The 22,227-nt window shown below is 33.6% G+C and overlaps 1 protein-coding gene across 1 annotated transcript in view; it reads right to left on the reverse strand.

Moving 5' to 3' along the window:
• The window catches only part of SDCCAG8 (SHH signaling and ciliogenesis regulator SDCCAG8), a 132,892-nt gene that overhangs the window by 71,852 nt on the left and 38,813 nt on the right, over positions 1-22,227 (reverse strand). The window contains exons 11-13 of the mRNA XM_063306278.1: positions 20,890-21,024; positions 18,669-18,785; positions 9,942-10,084 (exon numbers count right to left, since the gene is read on the reverse strand). Of these exons, the coding sequence (XP_063162348.1) occupies positions 9,942-10,084; positions 18,669-18,785; positions 20,890-21,024 (395 nt within the window). The remainder of the gene's footprint in view (positions 1-9,941; positions 10,085-18,668; positions 18,786-20,889; positions 21,025-22,227) is intronic.

Consider the following 22,227-nt stretch of genomic DNA (forward strand, 5'->3'; position numbering starts at 1 on the left):
CTACTTTGAGACATTTCATATTGTCAGCAGGATCTATTATGCAGGCTTAGTCAAGCATGCATCTGCTTTTCAAAAAGTTGTTCTAACAGCCGCATACTATTGAATTATTAACTAATTTCTTTAAAAAAATTCAAATAAGAAACATTTTCAAAATGTTTTCTTGAACAATATCCAAATTTCAAGGTGGTGTTCTTCACCTAATAGAAATGTGTGTTAAAAAGAAAACAGAGTAATTATTTTACTTGGTAACATTTAAAATGGTTATGGAACACAAAATATAGGTCAGAGTTTTTTAAACTAATAACTTGTCATTTTTCTTCTAAATCTTAAATCAATGCCTTAGATATTACTTACTCAAATAATAAATGTTAAACACCTAATTAAATTCCAGCTTTAATATATTGGAAATGAGAAACAAGATCATGCCTTTATAATAATGTGTTCCTTAGATTTTCATTAGCCAAATATTTGATCAATGGAATTAAGATATTCATGATATTCTCAAAAGGTCTACTATATAGTGCCATATTACTGGTATCTATAGATGCTTTTAGTTCTTTAAAGATATGCTATGCTGAGAACATGGAGCAGATCTAATCAGAACAAGAAGTCATATACCAGCTGCACTTTTGCAAAACGAACACAGATTGCAGGAATGAGAAGGCAATAGTGGGACAGTTGATGTGGCAATCAGACTGCCATGGAAAAATGCAACAATTGAGCAGGGAAGAAGTCAGCTCCCTGTCACAATTGAAAAGAAAAGAGACAGAAGAGAACTAGCAGATGGGAAAGAAAGAAATAACCATTCCGTTTCTGTTTTTTCTGCTTGCAATTGTTACTTGCCAGGACAAGATTGAAACCATAGTAAAACAACAACGCTTTTTGTATATCATAATCCCAGTAAGATTTATTTTAATGTTTAAAAAGCACTGATAGCTTTAAAATATTTTAACATATTAGTATTTTAGCATACAAGTTAATAGGAATTTACTTACAAGCTCCAAAAAAGCAGACTCTTTCAGCCCAATAATTTATCCTTTGTCAGAAAAAAACTTCCCAAAGATGACTTAAAAAAAACCAATTTCTTCTTTTTATCACTGCAATGGCATCCATTGTTTTTGTGCAGAATAATCCTTGGCGTATTAAATATGTATTATTTAATTACATGCAAATTTCCACCCTATTTTATAAAGGTAAATATAAGTTGGATATGACAAAATATCAGCTTGAAGCATCCAAATATAAAATGTTATTTTTTTGTTCTGTCAACAAACTAAGACTTAATAGACATTCTGTTTTATTATTTTCTAATTAAATAGCACGAATAAGCTTATCCAAATTCAAAACCCTAGAAGGAGGTAACCCAAATATTTATTGTAACAGATACAGAACTGACAACCCTCAGCAGTTCGAGTGTATTTGGGAATGTTAGTTTTCCTTAATGGGCCAATGTCAGTATAAACATTGCAAATGCAATGCTCTATATATAATCAGATGTATCTATTAATCGTTCTTTCAAGAAAAAAAATCTGAGCTTAATCATCAGGCTATATAATCTTCCATCATCTTCAAGGAAAAAAAACCCCCTGAAAATACAGCAACATGTTCACAATTTGCTTAGCTGTTATACTTACATATTTCATTTTTACTTATTACTTCATTAATGGCTTTGGAAATACTGCATTGTCAAACAATATATTTTTAAAAGCACAATAACTGTCTAATACATTAGATGATAAGATACCAGCCAACTGACAGATTTTAAAATACACTGTATTAATGATTACTGCAAGCACTGCCAGAAAACAAGAGACCTGATTTATTCCAAATCATTTGATAGCTGTCATCATAAAGGAGTGGATATGGGCTAAATAATGGCAGGTAAAATATATCTCTTTCGATAATAATGGAAAGTGTTTCATTTATATATGTAGAATTAAATGAACACTTCAGCTACTTCAGAAAGAACCAGTAACCAAGGGAATAGGTTAGCTTTCCCACAATTCTTGAATAGGCTTTGAAAACAGCAAATGTTTATTCCTAATCCTGTTGATAAAATTACCTCATGTAAGACCTTCTTTACACTTGTGGAAGTACTAGTGATTTCTATAGTTGAAGGACAAAGAAAAGTACACAGAATAGCTCAGGAAAAGGGGAAAAAAATGCTTGTAAAAGTCAATTAAAGAGAACAAATAATAACTTTACAATCTACTGCAGTCATTCACTAATATGCTGCTATAACAAATAAGAGTAATTTTTCTTGATGGACCTAAATTAGATGTATCATAGAAATGGATGCATAAATAGCATATGGCTGTTATACCTTCAATTTCAAGTCCCCGTAATATTTCTCCCCCTCCCAGCCAAAATGAGTCTAGCCGTAAACCTCTGCAAATAGAAAAACATACAAGTTGAAAAATGGAAGGTGCTTCAATCTTTATTAAACAGAGACCCATCATCCACAATTATATATTTCTTTTCAAAGAGTTTTATCATTCATCCTGCTTAACTAACTATGATAATCATTGCATGTAACAGGTCTATATTCAAATTAATTTTCTTCTATTTTCTTTTCAACCTCATCTCTGACCCACGTATCAGTAAGACCGCAGCCTATATCCAAGATACAATAGGGAATAAGGTATTTTAAACTCAATAAAATTTATTTCTCAGTAACTGTATAGAATTGTCATGTATCATTGTCTGCTTTGCACTACTGTTAGTGGCTAGGCTATTTAAATATAAGCTGGACATAAGTGGCAGTGATGAAAAAAAGCAAAATTAATGCCTCCTTTTAAAGGGAATTAAAAATATATTAAGAACTGTGTTTATTCTAATGTAAGTCACAATCCTAATATGTTTTGAATGTTTAAGTGACACCAAGATAGTATTTTGTTTGCTTTCATTGATCATGGATAATGCTTCCAGAAGGGTAATGCAGTATGAATTTTCTTTCATAGCAGGGATTCTCAAAATTCACGAAGTAACTTCTTCAGCAGATTTGTCCTTTTATACATTTCTTGTGCTGCAAATTTCTCAGATAAACTGCCCAGTTAACAAAAGTTTGTGTGTGTGTTTGCAGTAAAAAGGCATTGCAAGGTCTTTATCAGACCAATGGGCACACCACTGTAAACATCATGGAACTCTGCAGCTATCCTGCAGTTTCCCTCTCTGTGGTCAGTCTTCCCAGCTGCCCTATCTGTTACTGTCTGATTAGTTCTGCTAAGGAGCCCCTCCCCTGCCAGCTTTCAGTGCCATCTGTTCTACACAAGATGGCTGCTGCCCAGCAACCTAACACTGCCCTCCTACCTGGCACCCGGCTACCATCCTTACCCCAAAGTGCTAACACAGGTTCTCACTGCTGGCAGAGTCAGGATTTCATTACTACTACTTTGACAAGTGCAGGGTTGTTTGTAATTTCTCTTTTATCCTGATTTTGATTGTACAACCACCTCCCACTGATTCAGTTTGCTTCAGTTTTGTTGCTCACAGATTTTACTCTCCACATTAATCTCCCTCTGGCATGTTACTGCATCTGTTCCCTTTTTTATTATTAATTTTCAAATTCCCACCATTTTTGACAAAAAGGAGGTAATCTACATTCTGCTTCTGCCCATTTCATTTTCTTTAATTTGGAAGATAAGTATGAAAGCATGCCAAAGAAGTTAATTCTCCGTTAACAGTTTATTTTCTGGCATCTCAATGCCTTTGTATATGAAAAACAGATAGGAATAAATGTTGACTAAACCACAAACGATCCTAAATTTAATGAAAAATAAACATATAAAAAGAGAAGCTAAAGAATTGATTATGCATGTTATCTTATTTCAGGTTTTTATATTTCCTTTTAATTATAAAATTCCAGGTAATATTTTGGAAATTAAACATTAAGTGTACTTTAATTTTCACCCGTTAAATACAAATTTTAATTCACATGAGCAGTTACTAATTATAGTTTGATGTGAGTACTCATTTTATATTTTGTACATTAAAGCATTCCAGATCTTTGTATTTTTGCATAAACACACACCCATTTATACACAAATACATACACATATAAAGAAAACACTTAATAATACTAACATCTTTTTAAAAGGGAAAAAAACCCTTAATCTTTTGTTTATGTATAGTAGGTATATCTTTAGAATGGTACGAAGTAGTTATTGAACACTGGTTATTCTTAATACAGTAGGAGAGGCATATCTTTTAAAATCAATAGGGTATAATACCTTGTCATATATGTTGCATAAAAAGACAGATCCTTTTTTTTCTATTAAAGAATATTGTCAATGTCATATGGAAACAATAAAAAGTTTAAACAAGTCAACTATGTTCCAAAAAACTATTACAGTGATAGACTTAATTTATGTATCTTATTTATTATACATGGACTTCGATGAATGCTAACGAAGCTGTTGAAAATGTGCTAGGGGCTACAAGACGTGCTGATAAACAGTAGGTATTTGAAGCTAAAAAGGTTCTGGTGTTAGTGATAAACATTATATGTCCTTTCAACAATATCTTCAATAGATATGGTTTCCAGAAATATTCTTCCACATATCTATCACTTCTCCTAATGAAAAGTACCAATCCCACCAAATATTAGTAAAGATATATAGTCATTTGGCTCTGCAGATTAAAAAAGGGAAGGAAAGCATTTTCTAACCCCTTAATAACAGCTGTACCCCACATAACTTGGGGGGTGGGAAAGGGGGGCTTAGAGGACTCAGCAACATTCCAGGCTGCTACCCAACTGCTTTTCCCATAAGGATGCATTGGAACCTTTTTAACTTTTGCAGCCCCCATCTGAATACTGCCCATTTTCAAACTCACTCTTTCTTTTGCCAGCTTCTTCACCCACAGCAAATGTGGGCCTATTCTACTCAGTTTTCAGAGAGTTATCCTGCTTATTGGCAGACAGACAGACAGACAGATGAGCAGACAAGAATTATGAGCCCTTTACATAATTTCTTCCCAACTTTCCATTGAGCGTGTAAAGAATAACAAGGTAGATAAAGGATGTAACGCATCTTCTGGAATGGCAGTGTCCTCAGCAGGCTGAGGGTTTGTGAAAATTTATTTATTTTATATCCTGCCTTTATTATTTTTTTAATAAATAACTCAAGGTGGCAAATATACCAAATACTCCTTCCTCCTCCTATTTTTCCCACAACAGCAACCCTGTGAGGTGAGTTGGGCTGAGGGAGTGACTGGCCCAAGGTCACCCAGCTGGCTTTCATGCCTACTGTAAGGTGGGACTAGAACTCACAGTCTCCTGGTTTCTAGCCCGTTGCCTTAACCACTAGACCAAATGACATCCCAATGCAAGTTCCACACCTTACGTGCTTGTATGCAATTTCACAGCACGTTATCTAATACATAATCTATTCTTACAATCTGTAAGAATAATATTCAAAGAATGGATTAGAGGAGGCAAGACTGAAATACTGAGCTAAGTACTTTACAAGCTTATCAATACTGACTAAAAGAAGCTACTTTGGGTCTCATTGTGAAAACTAAGAACCAGCATTAACTGATTTGTAGAGCTAAAAGACAAAAAAGTGGCATCAGTTCAGCAAACCATTCTTAATTTTCTCCCACTTCATTAGAATGATGCTAACAACCAACTATATATTAAACTACATTTAATCCAATTATAATTGGATTAAAGAGTACAAAATGCAAACAATGAAATTATTATTTTTTAAAATAAAGGCATAGTTCTTGATCCAAAGAGTTTTCCATCTGCTGGGGAGATTTGGTTATTCCTCTTCCCTTATACAGCAACTCAAACCTTCAAAATCTGCTCTGCAAAGTTGAGGTTCTTTCATATACCATGAAGGTAGGTATCTACAGAGAAAGGAGGACTACAAAAAAATTAGCCACCGCCATATTTCACTGATAGAAATTTCTACTGGTTCAAAGTACATTCTGTCAGCAGAGTACTTGCATTTAAATACAACCACATGTTTCCTTGCATGCTAAAGTTCAGTTCTGAAGTCCTAAATAACCATCTGTGAAACCTGCTGTGTGAGCATTAACACCTGTGTCACACAAAAAGAGACTGATAATTTTGCAATTTTACAATTGCAAAAACATGTACTGAAGTGACTTATATATGGTATTGTCTGCCACAGATGACTCATCCTAGGAAGAATAAATGGGCTGTTTTACATATTACAAGCATCCATGTTATCAGCACAAGTCAGCCTTGCTGGCTTTGAAGCATGATTGAGACATGACATAATTCATATTTACATGTCTGTGTACAATAATGTATATAATATATAAAAAATAAAACAGTAACTGGCTGACACTCAAATATAAAGACCTTTCAAAAGTTAGAGAACAGACAAGACTGATTCATAACAGAAATACAGAGACCCTTTCAAATACCTGTAAAAACAGCTTTAGGCAGATAACTGACACAAATCAAAGAAGAAAATGGTGTCTGAAGTCTATAGTTTAAATACCGTTTTAAAATTATTATATATAATTATATCATCCATTCATATTTTTGAAGTGCATCAAAATTACATATATTACTATAGCTAGAACTTAGCTCAAAGACAGGACAGGATTAAGCCAAAACGAACTATTTTATATTCATTTTTATTGTCTTAAAAACGCAATAAAAAGGGGAAAAAAGAAAAATACAACTAGAGGAACAAAGGAAACAACAATAATAAAACACTCTATTATGTTATTTATAGGACATTATTCATTCTTATTTTTGAATACTTCATTAAACTACCAGCCAAAATCGTATTGATCAGTCTTCCCAAGAGCTAGTTCATAAACAGAAAGTGAACTCATCAGTCTTTCCAACACTGAAGAGTAATATTTTTGCTGCTTCCATGCTTGATAATTCCATTACTCTTCATATCCCAAGTTTGGGGCATATAATTCAGAAGTATTTCACATTTATTAACTGTAATGAACTTCGTAACTTCCTATTCACAAAATTATGGATACTAAACCCAAATGAGATAATAATGAGACAATAACAGGCCCTTACCCATTCTATACCTCCAATGTTATGTTTTTAAATAGCCTCTGGGGTGTCCAGTAAATGTGAAAAAGAATATTTTATCTCATTTTAAGTTGAATTTTTACAGTTAGCTAGACTATGCACAAAAGTGTAGGATATAATTGTAAGTATAGGTAAGCAAATAGTTTAGGTTAAACTTACAGAGAAGCAAGAATTTTAAGCTGTAATAGTTACTTACAACTCTGTATGCAATTTTTGAATTAGAAATCAATCTAGCAGCACAAAATGTAAATTCCTTGCTTGAAATAGAATACCTGTATTTATTTTTTAAAAACTTTCTACCATCTTGGTAAATAAAAGTTTTAAGAATGTGGGGACATATATTCGAATTACATATATACTTTATTATTTACCTAGGAGGAATGCATTTTCCATAAACTAATATGCCATGCATCTTTTTTTGGTGGCAGGATCTGCATTTTTATGTTTAAAAAATCCAATGAGACATGGTATCACCAGGTGGGCAGACCAAAAACAAACATACATTGTTTGAGGGGCTGGAATATTTAGGGGTATAAATATACTATATGAAGTCTATAAACCTTACTTTGCCCCCCACCCTCCAAAAAATGCCATTCTGCCATCAAATCTTGTTGGCACGATCTGGGGTGTTCTGGAGGTCAGCAGTTTTCCACTCCATAGTAGAACATGTAAAGAAATCTACATAATTGCCCACAATTTAAATAATTTTAATTAATCAATCAATTAATTAATTAATTAAAATAATCTTATTTGTACTTTTGCATTACTTAGACTGAGCAAATTAATGATTTTAAATAATCACAATGAACTGTGGATAGAATCCAACACTGTACAAATGAAATATTTTTTTCGTAATGGAAATTTCTCCTGTTTTCCTTCTAGCAAAACTCAGAGGATAGCAGTTCCTCTTATTTTACAGACCCCCAAACCTCCAGGGTAGTTTTTGAAATTACATGGGAAAGAAAAAAAGGAACTGCCCGCCTCCCTCTTCAGCTGTCAATAACAGTTCTGTCAGCAGAAAGACTTCACCTGTGTTTAGCCAGATTTTCTAAATGATCATAGAATAAACTGATAGCATGAATTACCCATAATGATGGAAAGCTACAACTTTTAAAAGATTCTTTGTATGTCATTATATGTTATGCATAAGAGAGCACCATCCAATTCCTCAGTGCAATCTTATGATAAATTGAGGCAAATCAGTTACTGGAAACCAGTAAAGAATGGCTCATCAGTCAGTTTTTCCTCACAGCAATGAGGAAAAAAATAAAAATGTAATTCAGTAAATGTTGTGATGCTGTTACAGAAGAATTAATGAGAGAAAATGAGATACAACATAAAAAGAGTATAGTGGAAGTGAATAATAACAGAAGTAGAGAGAATGAGGGAAGTGACCATTTATACCAAGAATGCAGAAAGTCCATCTGAAATTTGAACTCTCCTCTCATTACATATTACTACAAAATTACAAATCAGCAAGCCCAGCAAATAGAACAGGAGTGAAGAGTAAGATAAATATCCATACTTCAAACAAAAAGGAGAACTAGATAGCAATGATTATATCACTTAAATAATTAGCATGGAAAAATATAGATTACTGTTAAACCTCTCCATCCGTCAACTTTCTAAATGAAATACCCAATGCCATCAAATACCTAAAATAAAATTCTGCAGAATGAACAGCACCATGTTAATGCAACATTAAAAAATAGTGTTTAATCATTAAATTGGACAAATTTAAATCACATATTATTGGAAGACTTAATTTAATTAGACTCAGTATCATTATTAAGAGTGTGGAAGTTTTTCAGGAAATCTATCTACATTTTGGATTTTCTCCAAGACACCACACAGCTTCATAACTTGTATGATTAGCCTTAGGAAAGAAACTTGTAAACCATTTGGTAAACTATCACAACAAATCATTATAAAAGAAGTCCTGCAAAATCTAAACTTTTGCTATCTTACAACTTACCCAAAACTTTTTTCAAGTTCATTAACCTCTAGCATATTTGTTCTCCAAATACAGACTGTGAGAAGAGTGTTTTTCCCCCCATCTGCTCCTGGCCCATAATTTATATTTACACCATTTTTTTTTTTAAAAAGAACATGGTGTGATAATTTATGATCCATACTACAATTACCCAAATGAACTACCTATATTCATGTGCATATATGTATATACTCACACATTAGATATGTACACCCCACCTAATGAAAGCATAAACCTGAATGCTTTCTTTCATACTTTTAAATATGTTATCATATCTTATGTAGGTTTTATGTACCTGACAACATCCAAATAAAAATTAGTTTATGCTTAACATTAAAATTCAACTCTGTTTTAAAAAAATGATAAAATAATTGTGTTAGCGGGGCCAGTCAAGAAGAACAGAAATACAATTAATTTAAAAAAAAACATATTTTAGATACTGTTTTGAATATTGAATTGCTTGTTTACCACATATATTTTTAACCAGTTATAAGTGATTTATGTATCATAAATACTTTTTAAGACTATACATGTATCTAACAATAATCGATAATTAGGAAAGTTGGGGCTATTTTCCACATGTATCTATCAATATGGAATTGACAAACATTTAGCTATTCCCTAAAACAGCTATTATAAATAACCTTGTAGAATAATTGGGTGTTTGTAACTTTTACTGACTACAAATTATTCTAAGGTAACTGTGAAAACCCTACTTGTCTGAAAGAATAGGGCAGAATGAAATAGTAAGTACATTTATTACTACCACACTTCACTTTTTGTTCATTATATATTCATTTCTGATCTGCCTCAAAGCTAGGTACTTAATTTGTGACAACTGTGGATAAGCAAATGGCAAAAATGTAGCAGTGTGAAACTGAAACTGGTGTTAAGAACAAACAGGATAAAGGGTACCTGAGAAAATGCAGTTGTTGCTCAGCTTTGCCCAGCAATTCTGTTAGTTTCAGACATTCATCCTTAGCTTTTGCAGTATCCTGCTGTGCTTGTTCTAAGCGCTGTTTGTTTTCATTAAGCAATACTTGTAATTTCTCAATTTGCTTTAAACACAAAGAGGAGTGCAGGAAAATCAGTTACAAATTATTGTAATTGGACATAATAAAGGAAATTAGAAAAATCATAAATACCAGCACAAGTTTACATGAGTGAATATTTATATTCTGGATAAAACAAAATTTGATAAACATAATATAATGGAGAATGTTTATCTCATACTTTTCCTCAATTCTACAATCATAATATTAGTTACATTTCTTTAACCATATTTAACAAATAAATGCAGAATGCTCCACCAATCATTCAGACTGCAGCTATACTTAATTTTTACTTTTTACGGCAGACTATAATGAGATAATATAAAATACTGTTCTATCTTTAGTTTGTGGCCACAAGATGTTAACTATTTCATTTTTTCTCTAGTTCCTCCCTGACACTCTAATCTTGAAATATATTTTTGAAGAACTCTAATAGGCAGTTTCATAAATGAAAAATAAACAAAATTTGACAACTGTCAACTATTGCCAAGACGATCTCAAAATTTCACAGTGTAGGCATAAATATAAGCTCCTATAACTTTCTCAGGGGAAAAAACTAAAGTGAACAGATGGACTTTATACTATTCCTCAAGTTAAATCAACTCAGGTTATGTCAGTCCAACAATAAGTGAATTACAATATAAAGGGACTATGTTGAAAATGGTATCGTTCTACCTGCCAGATGTTTGAGTCCAGAATTTAAGGTAATATTCTATCTGTTAATCTTCACTGCATTCAAAAGTCAAACAGCTTCTTTAGAATTCTTATATTCTAAAGTAAAAAAATGTAAGACACCCCCCACATTACTTTTACCTAGATATTGCTAGGTAAACTCAGTCGCTCTGAGTGAGATGGGTGGTGACTAAATTTGAAATGTAAATAAATAAATATAATGAAGAACTGTGTACGATATTTTGACTTTGTACTAGCTTCAACCATATCTGGTATTTTTTTTAAAAAAAAAAGTTACTTTGCAATTATTAGCTCTTTATGTACTTCATAGACATGTAAATACCTATTGCAAAGCTAGCAACAAAAACAAGTTTTACTTGTTTGTTATATTACTTCTCAGCCTTTCGACAAAGATCATGTGTAAAAAGTGTTAGTAAATAGCATAAGAAAGCATTTTAGGACCATAGCAAGCAGGTCCAATGTGGATTTGATATCTCTGGATTTATTGTCACTAAAGCTATGCATAAGAATAGAATGAAAGCCAAGGTCTATTGAGTATTTAAGTGGAAAAAGTAATAATTGAATGCATTATTAACTAGACAATATTATCATCATGCATTGTCATCATGCTGATTATCTGAACTTTGGCAAAGCAATATATTCTTTGTAAATTATGTCTCTTTTAAATCCACAAAGCATAATAAATTGAGTAACAGTGTAGAAACATTAAGATGTTGATCTTATTATATTATAAAAGGCAGGATGACTCCCAGCATAAAAACAAAGGTAACTTATTGCTGAACTATATAAAGTTCAAGTCATCCTGATTTTAAAATAAGATTCTTTATTAATACCAGCTACATTACTTTCATCCAGAGATAGCCAAGGTCATTTTAATATCCAAATATGGTAAATGAAATGTTAGGGGGCACTCCCATTTAAAACACCGACATACATACATACATACATGAAATAACAATAGCAAGACATTATCTGCTATAGTTCTTATTAATCAACATTTAGTAACAAGAAGTGTAGGCCAAAAAATGGAAGAGAGAATTAAGGAAATTAATTGGTCATACCTAGTCTAGTCTTTGTTCAAGTTAGAAGAGTTCTTTAAATATTTTTATTCTGCTTTGCTTTCAAGTGATTTTAAAAATCTGTTACTGATTAATGCTACTCTTTAATTTTAACCTCCACTGAAACAGATGGGGTTTATTCTGGAATGTAAATCTCTTAAGGCAAGGTTTTGAAAATTTATAAATTATTTAATTTAAATTAATTAATCAGAAGTTATAAATGAGCTTATTCAAAATTTAAAATAATAAACCTACAGTCTTTATCAGTACAGGGTTTTTTTTCCCTCTCTCTCTCTTACACGCACACAGATATAGAAAATTTAGTCATAAGAACTAACAAAAGGAGATCCTGTGTTCTGCTTACCTCATGACTACATAAGTGCTTGGGAAGACAAAATAATCTTCTTGACCCTTTGAAATATGGATTTCTAATAACTGATTTTTAAAAACCAAAGTATTCAGTCTTATCAAAATAAAATCTATTATTCTCAATGCACAATCCCGTATTTATTTACCATGTAATAATTATTATACAACTTTCAAAACTGTGTTCTCCTTGACTAATAATATCAAGTAAGAAAGCCCTGGCTGTTGAGTCCAGGAATTGATCAGTGCCTCACTACGGGAAGGATCTGGACTGATTATCTTGAATAAGGCAGTCTATGACTGCTTTTGAAGGTTTTCTGGATCAGAGGATTATGACAACTATACTATATTTCCTTTTCTTAGACCAGGAACTCAAACCAGTGATTGTAACATAGTTGCATATTATCTAAATTAATTTGAAACTGAATTTCAAGTCTAATTTTGGCAGACAGCCTCTTTAGTTGTCTTGATGGATAATCTGAGCTGGAATTTGCTAATTGAACCAGAATTTTCAATAGCCTTTTTTAGCTCTCCTTCTGGATAGATTGTCCAAGTTTGAAATCTGTGTTAGCATATTATAATAGTTTCATACTTAATAGATGACTCATTTCAAAAAGTAGTGCTAGGAGACTGTTTCTTTGCTCCATATCATTTATGTAACATAGGTCTTTACACGATTTTCCCTCACCCCTCATATACTAGTATAGGTAGTCCTCATTTAGTGATTGCCTCATTTAGCAACCGTTCACTGTTACAATGGTGATGATAAAGTAACTTTACAATCAATCCTCGCATTTATGATCTTTGCAGGTCTGTAAAGCAAAGGAAAGCTGAAGTAAGATCATAAGCACAGTTGCAGTTTCATTTAGCGACCACTTTGCTAATGACCAAGTTGCCGATCCCAATTGTGATCACTAAATGAGGATTACCTTCACATATAAAAATAGCTGAGTGAATTAGGTATCATTAGTATGCAGATAACGTGAACTTATACATGTCCATTGAGGCAGTAGGGCCTGGGGTCAGAAAAGGACTGGATCAAGGCCAAACCACTGAAACTGAATTTAGTTAACAAGAAGAGTTATTTGTGGATTCTTCATTCATCAAAGTTTCTCATGAACTATCTGCTCTGCACATGGATGTACTAATGTACTAATTTACATTTTCAGAATGCTCCTTGATTTTTGCTGATAGAGAATCTTCTGACTGTTTCAGGTCTTACATAGAGACTCTCAATTAGCAAAGCCAACTAGCCTCGGTCATCTTGACTCTTTTAATCTCCAGATTAGATTAATATAGTAAGTAGACTTTGCAGAAAAGTTGAAAACTGAAATTAGCAGAAGGTACAGTTGTAAAAGTTCTAAATGTATATTGCTCAGGCTAAAATAGTTTCTGGTCTATTTCTAGGTCTATTTCTAAATATTGGCGCTTAGTCTTAAAACCCTTCATGATTTAGGACTAGAGAACACCCTTATTCAGATGTCCCTGTCTACATGCTAAAGTGATCTGTATACATTAAATCTGAATTAGGCAGTAACTCTCTTCAGTTCTTTAAATTAATTCAAGTCTCTCCGGAGAAAACTTTTCCAGCTATCTGAAAACTTTTGAATCCTCCTTTTTTATTATACAAGAAACCCATGATTCCATAATAAAAGTCTTGGAAGCATTCACCTCTAAAAGATCCCAAAGGGAGTATGTATCAAAGAAAATTGTAAAAACAAATCCACTTTAGGCTTGAAGTGTACTGTATATGTTAAATATATAGGGCTGAATCTAGTAAGGCAACAGCCAGTAATTTCCAGGCTAGAGAGAACCACTATTTAAACATAGTACAGCTGCCTTCCAAAGATATCAAGAGAACAGCTAAGTATCTGTTAACTTGGAAAGGCTGGAAGAAAAAGCTGAGAATTTAAACTCAGACTTACATAAAACCAGAGCAGAGCATAGATCTACACAAAAACTACAGAAGGCAAATCATCTGTTGTGTATAAGGCATAATTCATGTCTGCAATACTGTAATATAGTCAGATCTATCTGCCAAATTAATTGCGGAATATGGGATTAAGTGGCTAGAGTCCTGAGATTCATGGTTGTGTCTTGTTGTGAAGAGTGTCAATATCTATCCATCCATCCATCCAAAATCAAGCATGTACTTCATCTAATCATACCTGTTTCATGGATGCAGGTCAAAAAATTCTAGTGGGCAGAAACCTTCACTAATTTGCTTAAATCTTTCAGAGAACTAAATATTTCTGAGGCACACATTTAGGAGTTTTGAAGGGCAAAAATACCATATACCATATAAAGGTTGCAGAGGAACCTGGAAGAAAGTATGTAACGTTTGAGGCATTTCAGTCTAGAAAGTAGCAAATGAGAGTGGATATGATTGAGGTGTACAAAATTATGCAGGGTGTGGATAAAGTGAACAAGGAAAACTTATTTTTCCCTTCCCAAAATACTAGAACATTATCTAATAAAATTGAATCCTGGAAGAATCAGGACAGACAAAAGGAAATACTTTTTTACAATATGGAATTCAACTTTGGAATTTGCTACCACGAGATATGGTGCTGGCTACCAGCTAGGCTGGCTTCAAAAAAAGGGTTGGACCAATTCATTGAAGTCATGGGACTCAATGGCTATTAGTCTTGAAGGAGACTAGTGGGCTTCCTTGGGCAGTTGGTAGGCCACTGTGAGAATAGTCTGCTGGACAAGATGGGCCAGGTGTCCAATCCAGCAAAGCATTGTTTATGTTCTTATGTAAAATAAGTAAAAATGCCAAACAGCTTTAGAACCACACCAGGGACTAGTACAGCTATTCACTAAGAGATCCCTTGAGCTCCTCATAGAGTTATGATTCCAACTGATTTATTCAAACTGTAGACACTCAGAAAAGCTAATAGGCTCTCATGCTAATGCCTTTGGAAATTTCCTCAGTCTCTCTCAGGTTCTGGCACAACAACAACTTCCTTGACTATCCAGACATTCCTATGCTCCTTTTATTTCTGAAGGAGAAGGAAAATTCTAGGAGTTTTTCTTACTTTCTTACTTACATAATTATACACTTCAAACCATGTTTTTGAGAGAAGAGACAATCTAGCAAGCTGTACAGAAAGCAAAGTTTTCTGGAACTCTTTGGTTTCCTCAGAGCTTACTATTCTTTGCTAAGAAGGAAGAGGTTTGGTATTTAACACTGAAGGAAGATACAGAATTATTTTCCTACCTACAATGCTTTGTTTTTGTATGCCACTGGAGTTTGAGTGGCTAGAATGAATATGAATAAATGAATAAAAAATAAACAAATGTTTCCTTAGCGTTCTTCCAATGGCTACTAGCATCTAAACCCAGAAAAAGCTAGGGCTACTTGCATATCTACATATGGCTCAGTTCATGCTGACTGCAAACCCCAAAGGAAAAAAAAATGAAAGTTGGGCTTGCCTACATGATCCAGGAGGTACCATCTTCAAGGTGATGAATGTTCTACTGGGAAGGGAAGGGGAGTGGGGGAAGGGAAGGGAAGGGAAGTTTCCTTTGAAACACTTTATTGGACAAAACCCAACCCAGGTGTCTAGAGCTTGGGTATCAGCAAGACCTGTTTTGGAACTGCTTATAATGCGAAGTTCAGAGATATAAAACCTATTCAGGCAAAAATATCTACAACCAAGACATTCCTTAAAATTATACCAATTCAAGATTTAGAACCAATTAGTTTTTTAAACTCACAAAATATAAAAAATGGATAGTCATGGGTAAACAATGGACATAGTTAGAATTGGGGAGGTCTGGGCTGTAGAGGGTATTGAGGTCTGAATTGTTTTACAAGGAGTCATTGAATACTTTGTACAAAGCAGGCTGGCCCTACTGCAAGGCAGACACTTCAAGCTGCAAATACAAAGGGGCAAGGAGTTGGGACAAGGTATTAGAAAACACATTGCTCTGTTGCCATACAATCAGCCCTATGTAACCAAAATAGCAAACCCCTCTCACAGGTAATGAGGCTACTGTTCCATCTATGTTTTGAAGTAAAAAAATGCAACTGTAATTCAGCTGGGCTTCTCTAAATGGAGAAATTAGGGGTGTCTTCTCCTTTACTGCAGGCAGCAAAATGTTTTCACCATTCTTGTAAGGATCTTCAAATATTTAGGCTCTCTACAGCTAAATGAACAGTGATATAGTTTTATCTTAATTGTATTATGCAACAAAAACTAAGCCTGAGGGATTTCAAAAGGTTCCCAGGTCAATGCACAGAGGCCTTTCCCCATCATCTTAGAGTATTTCCAAAGTGCAAAACTATAGAAGTGTTTGGTTCCATCTTGTTAGACTTTTTATCCATCCTCCTCAGACAGAAAAGGAGACAAAGGTACTTGTATAAGGACCATAAATAAAGGTAAGAATGTTTTGGCAACACTGGGGCATGTTATGCATGGTTTGGATGTAAATACTAGCAGTCCTTTCTTTCTTTTGTTGTAAATATGACTTTCCATGGATCTCCATGACATTCCTTTTTCCTAGATCTCCAATTACTAACAAATTGAGTTCCAAATGGAGCTTACTTTAGAAGTGCTTTGAAAATTCTAACTGGTACAGAATATGACAGCAAAGTTGTTTATGGAAGCTAGTTAAATATAGGCATTATATACATTTATCCTAATTATACATTTTTACTAATTATTTTTCACCAACCATTAGGGGAAATGGATATGCATCCAAAAAGATATATGAATTTTCATGGCCATTTCAAGCAAAGAAGTTGAAAAACCACTGAAGAAACACACCAGAACAAACCTTTACTTCAAAAACTACAACAAAATTTTGGGGAGTTGAAACAAATCCATCCATTCTTACTTGCCACAGAGAATTCTTTATATCACATTTACACAATCTTTTACTAAATGCTCTTTTATAGGACAATGGACACAATCCTTTTGCACATCAATAGAGCCCTATTTTTCCTCTCCTCACACTGCCCATGCATTTAGGAAAATCACTAGGCTATTCAGTAAATATGAAGTGCATTCATCAGCATTCCTACCTAATCTTCACTTTCATTCTGGCTTGCTTTGAAAATCTAACAAATTTCAGACAATAGTATCAGTACATGACGTGCACAGCCTTCTCAGTCTAAACATTAAATTGTGGTGCCTATCTATACCTGTGTGCACTATGCAACACTCATCTACAATGTGAACAGATCATGTCCAATATATTTATTATCATTACCACTTGCTGATAATACTATGGCTTGGAAAAGAAATCCTACTAATAGTTAATTTGCAATTTTTTTTTTACCTTTCATCCAAAAATTAATCAAAATATTTATAGGCTATTCAAACTTGTTGCCCATATTTCTCAAAATATTTATTTTACCTTAATAGAGAAGATTAAACTGTTTTATTTGTGCCTCCAAAGGCCTAGTGAAGGTTGTGACAAACTTCTGAAGTACTGTATTGGTTTGAAGTGACTGTACACAAAGAAGATTGTGCCTTAATTCTGCTTGATAACCAACACATTCAGTTTTAACCAACCCCCCTCTTGCAACCCATTTTAGTTCCACCACAAAGCTTTTCCTGAGGACTGGGAAATCTTCTAGAAGACTATGCCGTGCAGAAAGCTGCAGTAAGCAGGGAAATGCATGAATATTGGATGCCCTCACTTGTGTGATTTGAAAGTGCTTTCTATTACTTGGACACAAGTGAACAGTAAGGACCCAAAAAGACTTTGGGGGGAAAAGAAAAAGTCCTGTTTTGTAGTTTAATTTTATTTCCTAAATGCTACAAAAAGTGTAAAAGAGTATCTGCTGTTTTAAAAGGTAATAACTGCCATGACTATTTTGGAAATAAAGCAAGTCAAATCATTACATTTCCCATAATCTTTTTGTTAAATAATCACACTTTCTTTTTGAGTGAATAAATATCTCTGAGTCTGCCATTAAGTATAGAAGTAATGTATAATACAGGCTTTCATAGACTTCACTACAAATGTATATAGTTCAACTGTTTTGTATTTAACTGTGGTTTATCACAATATTAATAAACCTCCTAATTTGTATGACACAGCGGACAAGCACGTCTTGAAAATATCCAATATTAATCAGCAATTAATTGTCTAGTTTGGAATTTTTGTTGGTTTTTATTAATGTTTTAAATACAAAAATAAATTTTACTTAGTGCTTTTAGAATGTTGGCTGCTCAGGAATCACTTGGATTTACTGTGTTATTTTTTGAGATACAAAACAATATAAGAATATAAGTGAATATCACAGAACACATATACACATAGACAATGTCTGTTCATACATGCATGAAAGGGTATGTTAAGATTGGAGGAAAAAAATCTCCTTATAATAATTTTTTTGCTAGTACTAAAATAAGTATAATAAATGGATTTCTTCTCATTAGAACCCCCCAAAATACTTGTTAGGAAGGAAAAATCTCATTTTTCTAAAAATTGCTCGATATAGTATTCTCTCTTACCTGATCTTTAACTTCAAGTTCCCTTATTGTTTTTGTCCTATACTCCCTGTGCTCCTTTTCTGCTTCATCCTTCTTCATTTTGGTCTGATTCAGTTGATAACGTATTTCTCCACACACCTGTTAGATCAAATAGATAACATCCTGCAGTTTCAGGACTCCACAAAGTAGTATTTGTTTAGAGGAGAACGTTTGATGCCCTCTAGTGGCTGTTTTATATATTTCTTATTTGATGATTTGCACTGATTTCTTAAGTTTTTATATGGTGCTCCTATTTTTAAAAATGATGTGTTGGAGGGGTGCTTTACCTAGCAGCCCCAGAACTCCTTATCCCATTATTTTTTTCATGGCTATACAGCCACTAATTCCATTTTTTGTTGCTATTTAAGCCAAAATGCATCCATCATCAATCAATTCCAGAAAGTGAGAGATTATACAAGGCGCATGGGCCATGGGCAATCAGATTTACTTAACTAATCAGAGTTACGTTGCCATGTTTTTTAGGAGTAACAGAGGGAAAGTGAGGGGGACATATTCCTATTTTGTGAGGCAACAGGATGACATCCTGTCACTATGTTGAAAGAATGTTATTGTTGTATAGCTGGAAAGACAGTGACTACTATTTCAAGTTTTGTTGCAATATAATTGTAGTACCTCTCCCCTACCCCTACTCATCCTCAGCACAACAAGAAAATATTTTCTTCAAAGCTTTTTCTAGGAAAACAGAAAGTAATGGAATGGGGCACTTTCTGAAGACAAGGGGAATTCACAAATTTGGCATGTATCATTAAGATGCAGAGATTAGAATTCTCATTAATTTGCTTCAAGATGGAAACTTGCATACTTACACCTCATAAACCCTGGGGTTAGCAACTTCTTTTTTTCCAGGGGCCTCCCTTCTTTAATAATGGCATCTAAGGTTTGCAGGGCTGCATGGAACTAACACAGTGACATTATCACTGATTGATGGAGCTGAAATGTTACACCCTTGATTCATTAGGAGGCTTTAGGAGATTTATATGAAATTGGTTTAAACTTAACCTGTTTAATTCAACAAAAGGGGCAAAAAGTGTATCACCCAAAATCAATTTTGCTGCCAAATTTAAAACAAGTAATGTAACTGGCTCTGGTGACCAAAGAAATGAACTATGGGGTCACATATAGGGTCTGTGCAAATTGGCCACCCTTACCTTAAATTATGGTTTGTATTGTAAGGGAAGTGTAAATTTTTATGTACACAATGAATAACAATAAATGACTCACACTTTGATAAAAAAAAATTCTCAGCCATCAGACTTCAAAGTATTTGAAATAATGCTGAGCTTAGATTTATTCTCTGCTGGAATCATGTTCTTCTCCCTACTATTTTAATCATGAGCACTCCTTAAACTTTATGAAATAGACTAACCCAATGCCTCCATTTGCAGCAATGTTTTTCCATTACATGAAAAAATACTGATAAACAGGAGTTAATTCAAATAATATTAATAGAAAAGCCAAGCAGTAAGAAACACTTTTCCTCACAAAATTATCCCCTTTCATTATCAGGAAGTGGGAATCTACAAATAGAATATAGGATAGGAAGTCTACCCCTTAAAGGCCAAAATTTAAGGGCTAAACTTTATCTCCAGAAGACCTATAAAACAAAACAGGAGACAAAGTACAGTAGACATGCAACTTAACACACAAATGAAAATAATCCTACCTTTTCAGCCTCCAAGTAAAAGAAATTAAAGAAACGTGTCGAAATATAACTTATACACCTGTTAATACTAAGGTAAACAAACAGAGGAATACAGAAAACTAGAAAATATTAATTGCAGCGTAGGGTAACCAGGATTCTGTTTTGCTGTCAGTCCAGATTGTAACATGTACCAGAGCCAACGTTCAGATGAAGGGTCCATCAGGACAGGCTATGACATGGGCTGTAAGATGATGCAAACATTATTTCAGTAACCAGCTTCTTCAAACTGAAGACTTTTAAAGCTGGATTCTTATTACAGACCACATAGAATGTTCTAATTACTGATAAGTTCATGTCTTTAGTTCTTATTTGGCACTTCTTTGCAAAGCTACTGACTGAACTTACTGTACATCCTCTGCTGATTATGCTCCTTTGTGCTGGTGAGCTCAACCACCCTCACGGGATCAGTCAGTTAATTCATGTAGTTAAACTGGGAGTTAGTGAAAACTGCCTGTTCTGTATTTTCAAAAACTATTCTACCTTATTGATCTCCATTTCACGAGAAGCATGCTGGTTCTGAGCTTCTTCCAACTGATTGCTTAGAGAGATCTTTTCCCTTGTAATCCTGTCAATCTGAGCCTCCAGACCAGCAACATTCTGAGATAAAGACATTACCTGAAATAAAAGATGAAGACATTATCTGAAATAAAATTTTCAAGCAAAAGATTATGCAGGTATTTCCACTGGTGGGCAAAGATTGATTTTTCTCTTAAAATTAGGTGAACAATAGATTTCTTGCTTTGCATTTTAATTCCTTCCATTAAATGCATGTAGTAGGCCTAAACTGGTGATAATTCAATTCTTTCTTTAGCTATTATTATCATTTTGTGGCTTAACCGGATTAGGTCTATTGCTTTGCCTGACAATGTCTCTGATAAATTCACATGCTTAAAAAATGAAATGGGGAATCATTATTTTATTGGGATTGCCAGGATTTTACTTGTTGTATAAATGACAAAATGAATACCCAGTAGGATATATCAAAACTTTGTAGTGGCCTAACATAAGAATATTTAATGTAGAAACTATTATCTGTAATATAATGTAGATAATAAATGTTATAATAATAATACTAACAAAAATCCAAAAAATTGTTTTAAAAACCTGAAAGGAAATAATGGAACATTTAACATCATTAGTTTTTCAAAATGGCAAATACTTTGATTACACAGATCACTAAAAACTCTATTACTTTAGGGAAAGTTTTTGATTAAAAAACTATAAAGTAACTGTAAATCAAAAACAAAAGTGTTTATAATCACAGTATGCTTACAAGCACAACATGTGTGTCATTTCCAGATTGCTTAGTACATAAGATTTTACCTGCAAAAAGTTATAACTGAAAAAACACTGCTTCCCTAGCATGGGTTAACAGTTGATTATTTTTTATTTTGCCATCTAATTATCTGTAATTTAGAATCAATTAATATTTAACAGAGACCAGCGCTTGAATTCAACTTATGCACGGGTGATGTGATTGTATGTTCCTTGCTTATCTGACTAGCAGGTTAAGAGCTAGTAGAAGCAAATCTCTTACAGTGGCAGTCAGAGATGGTAAAAAAGAGTTTGGGGGCTATATGTAGTACTGGTGCATCAGAGTCCTGTTGCCTGAATTAGTATACACGGTGCGCACAATTATTAAGCAAGTTGTATTTTTGAGGATGAATTTCATTATTGAACAACTACAGTGCTCTCGGTCAATCCAAAATGTTAATAAACCTCAAACCTGAATATTTAAGAAAGTAAAAGTGAGGTTTTGGCTTTCTTAGGAGCATATCTATGCGTGCACAATTATTGGGTAACTATTAGTGTGCAGAA

This window comes from Candoia aspera, chromosome 1, assembly GCF_035149785.1.
Source record: "Candoia aspera isolate rCanAsp1 chromosome 1, rCanAsp1.hap2, whole genome shotgun sequence".
Lineage (NCBI taxonomy): Eukaryota > Metazoa > Chordata > Lepidosauria > Squamata > Boidae > Candoia > Candoia aspera.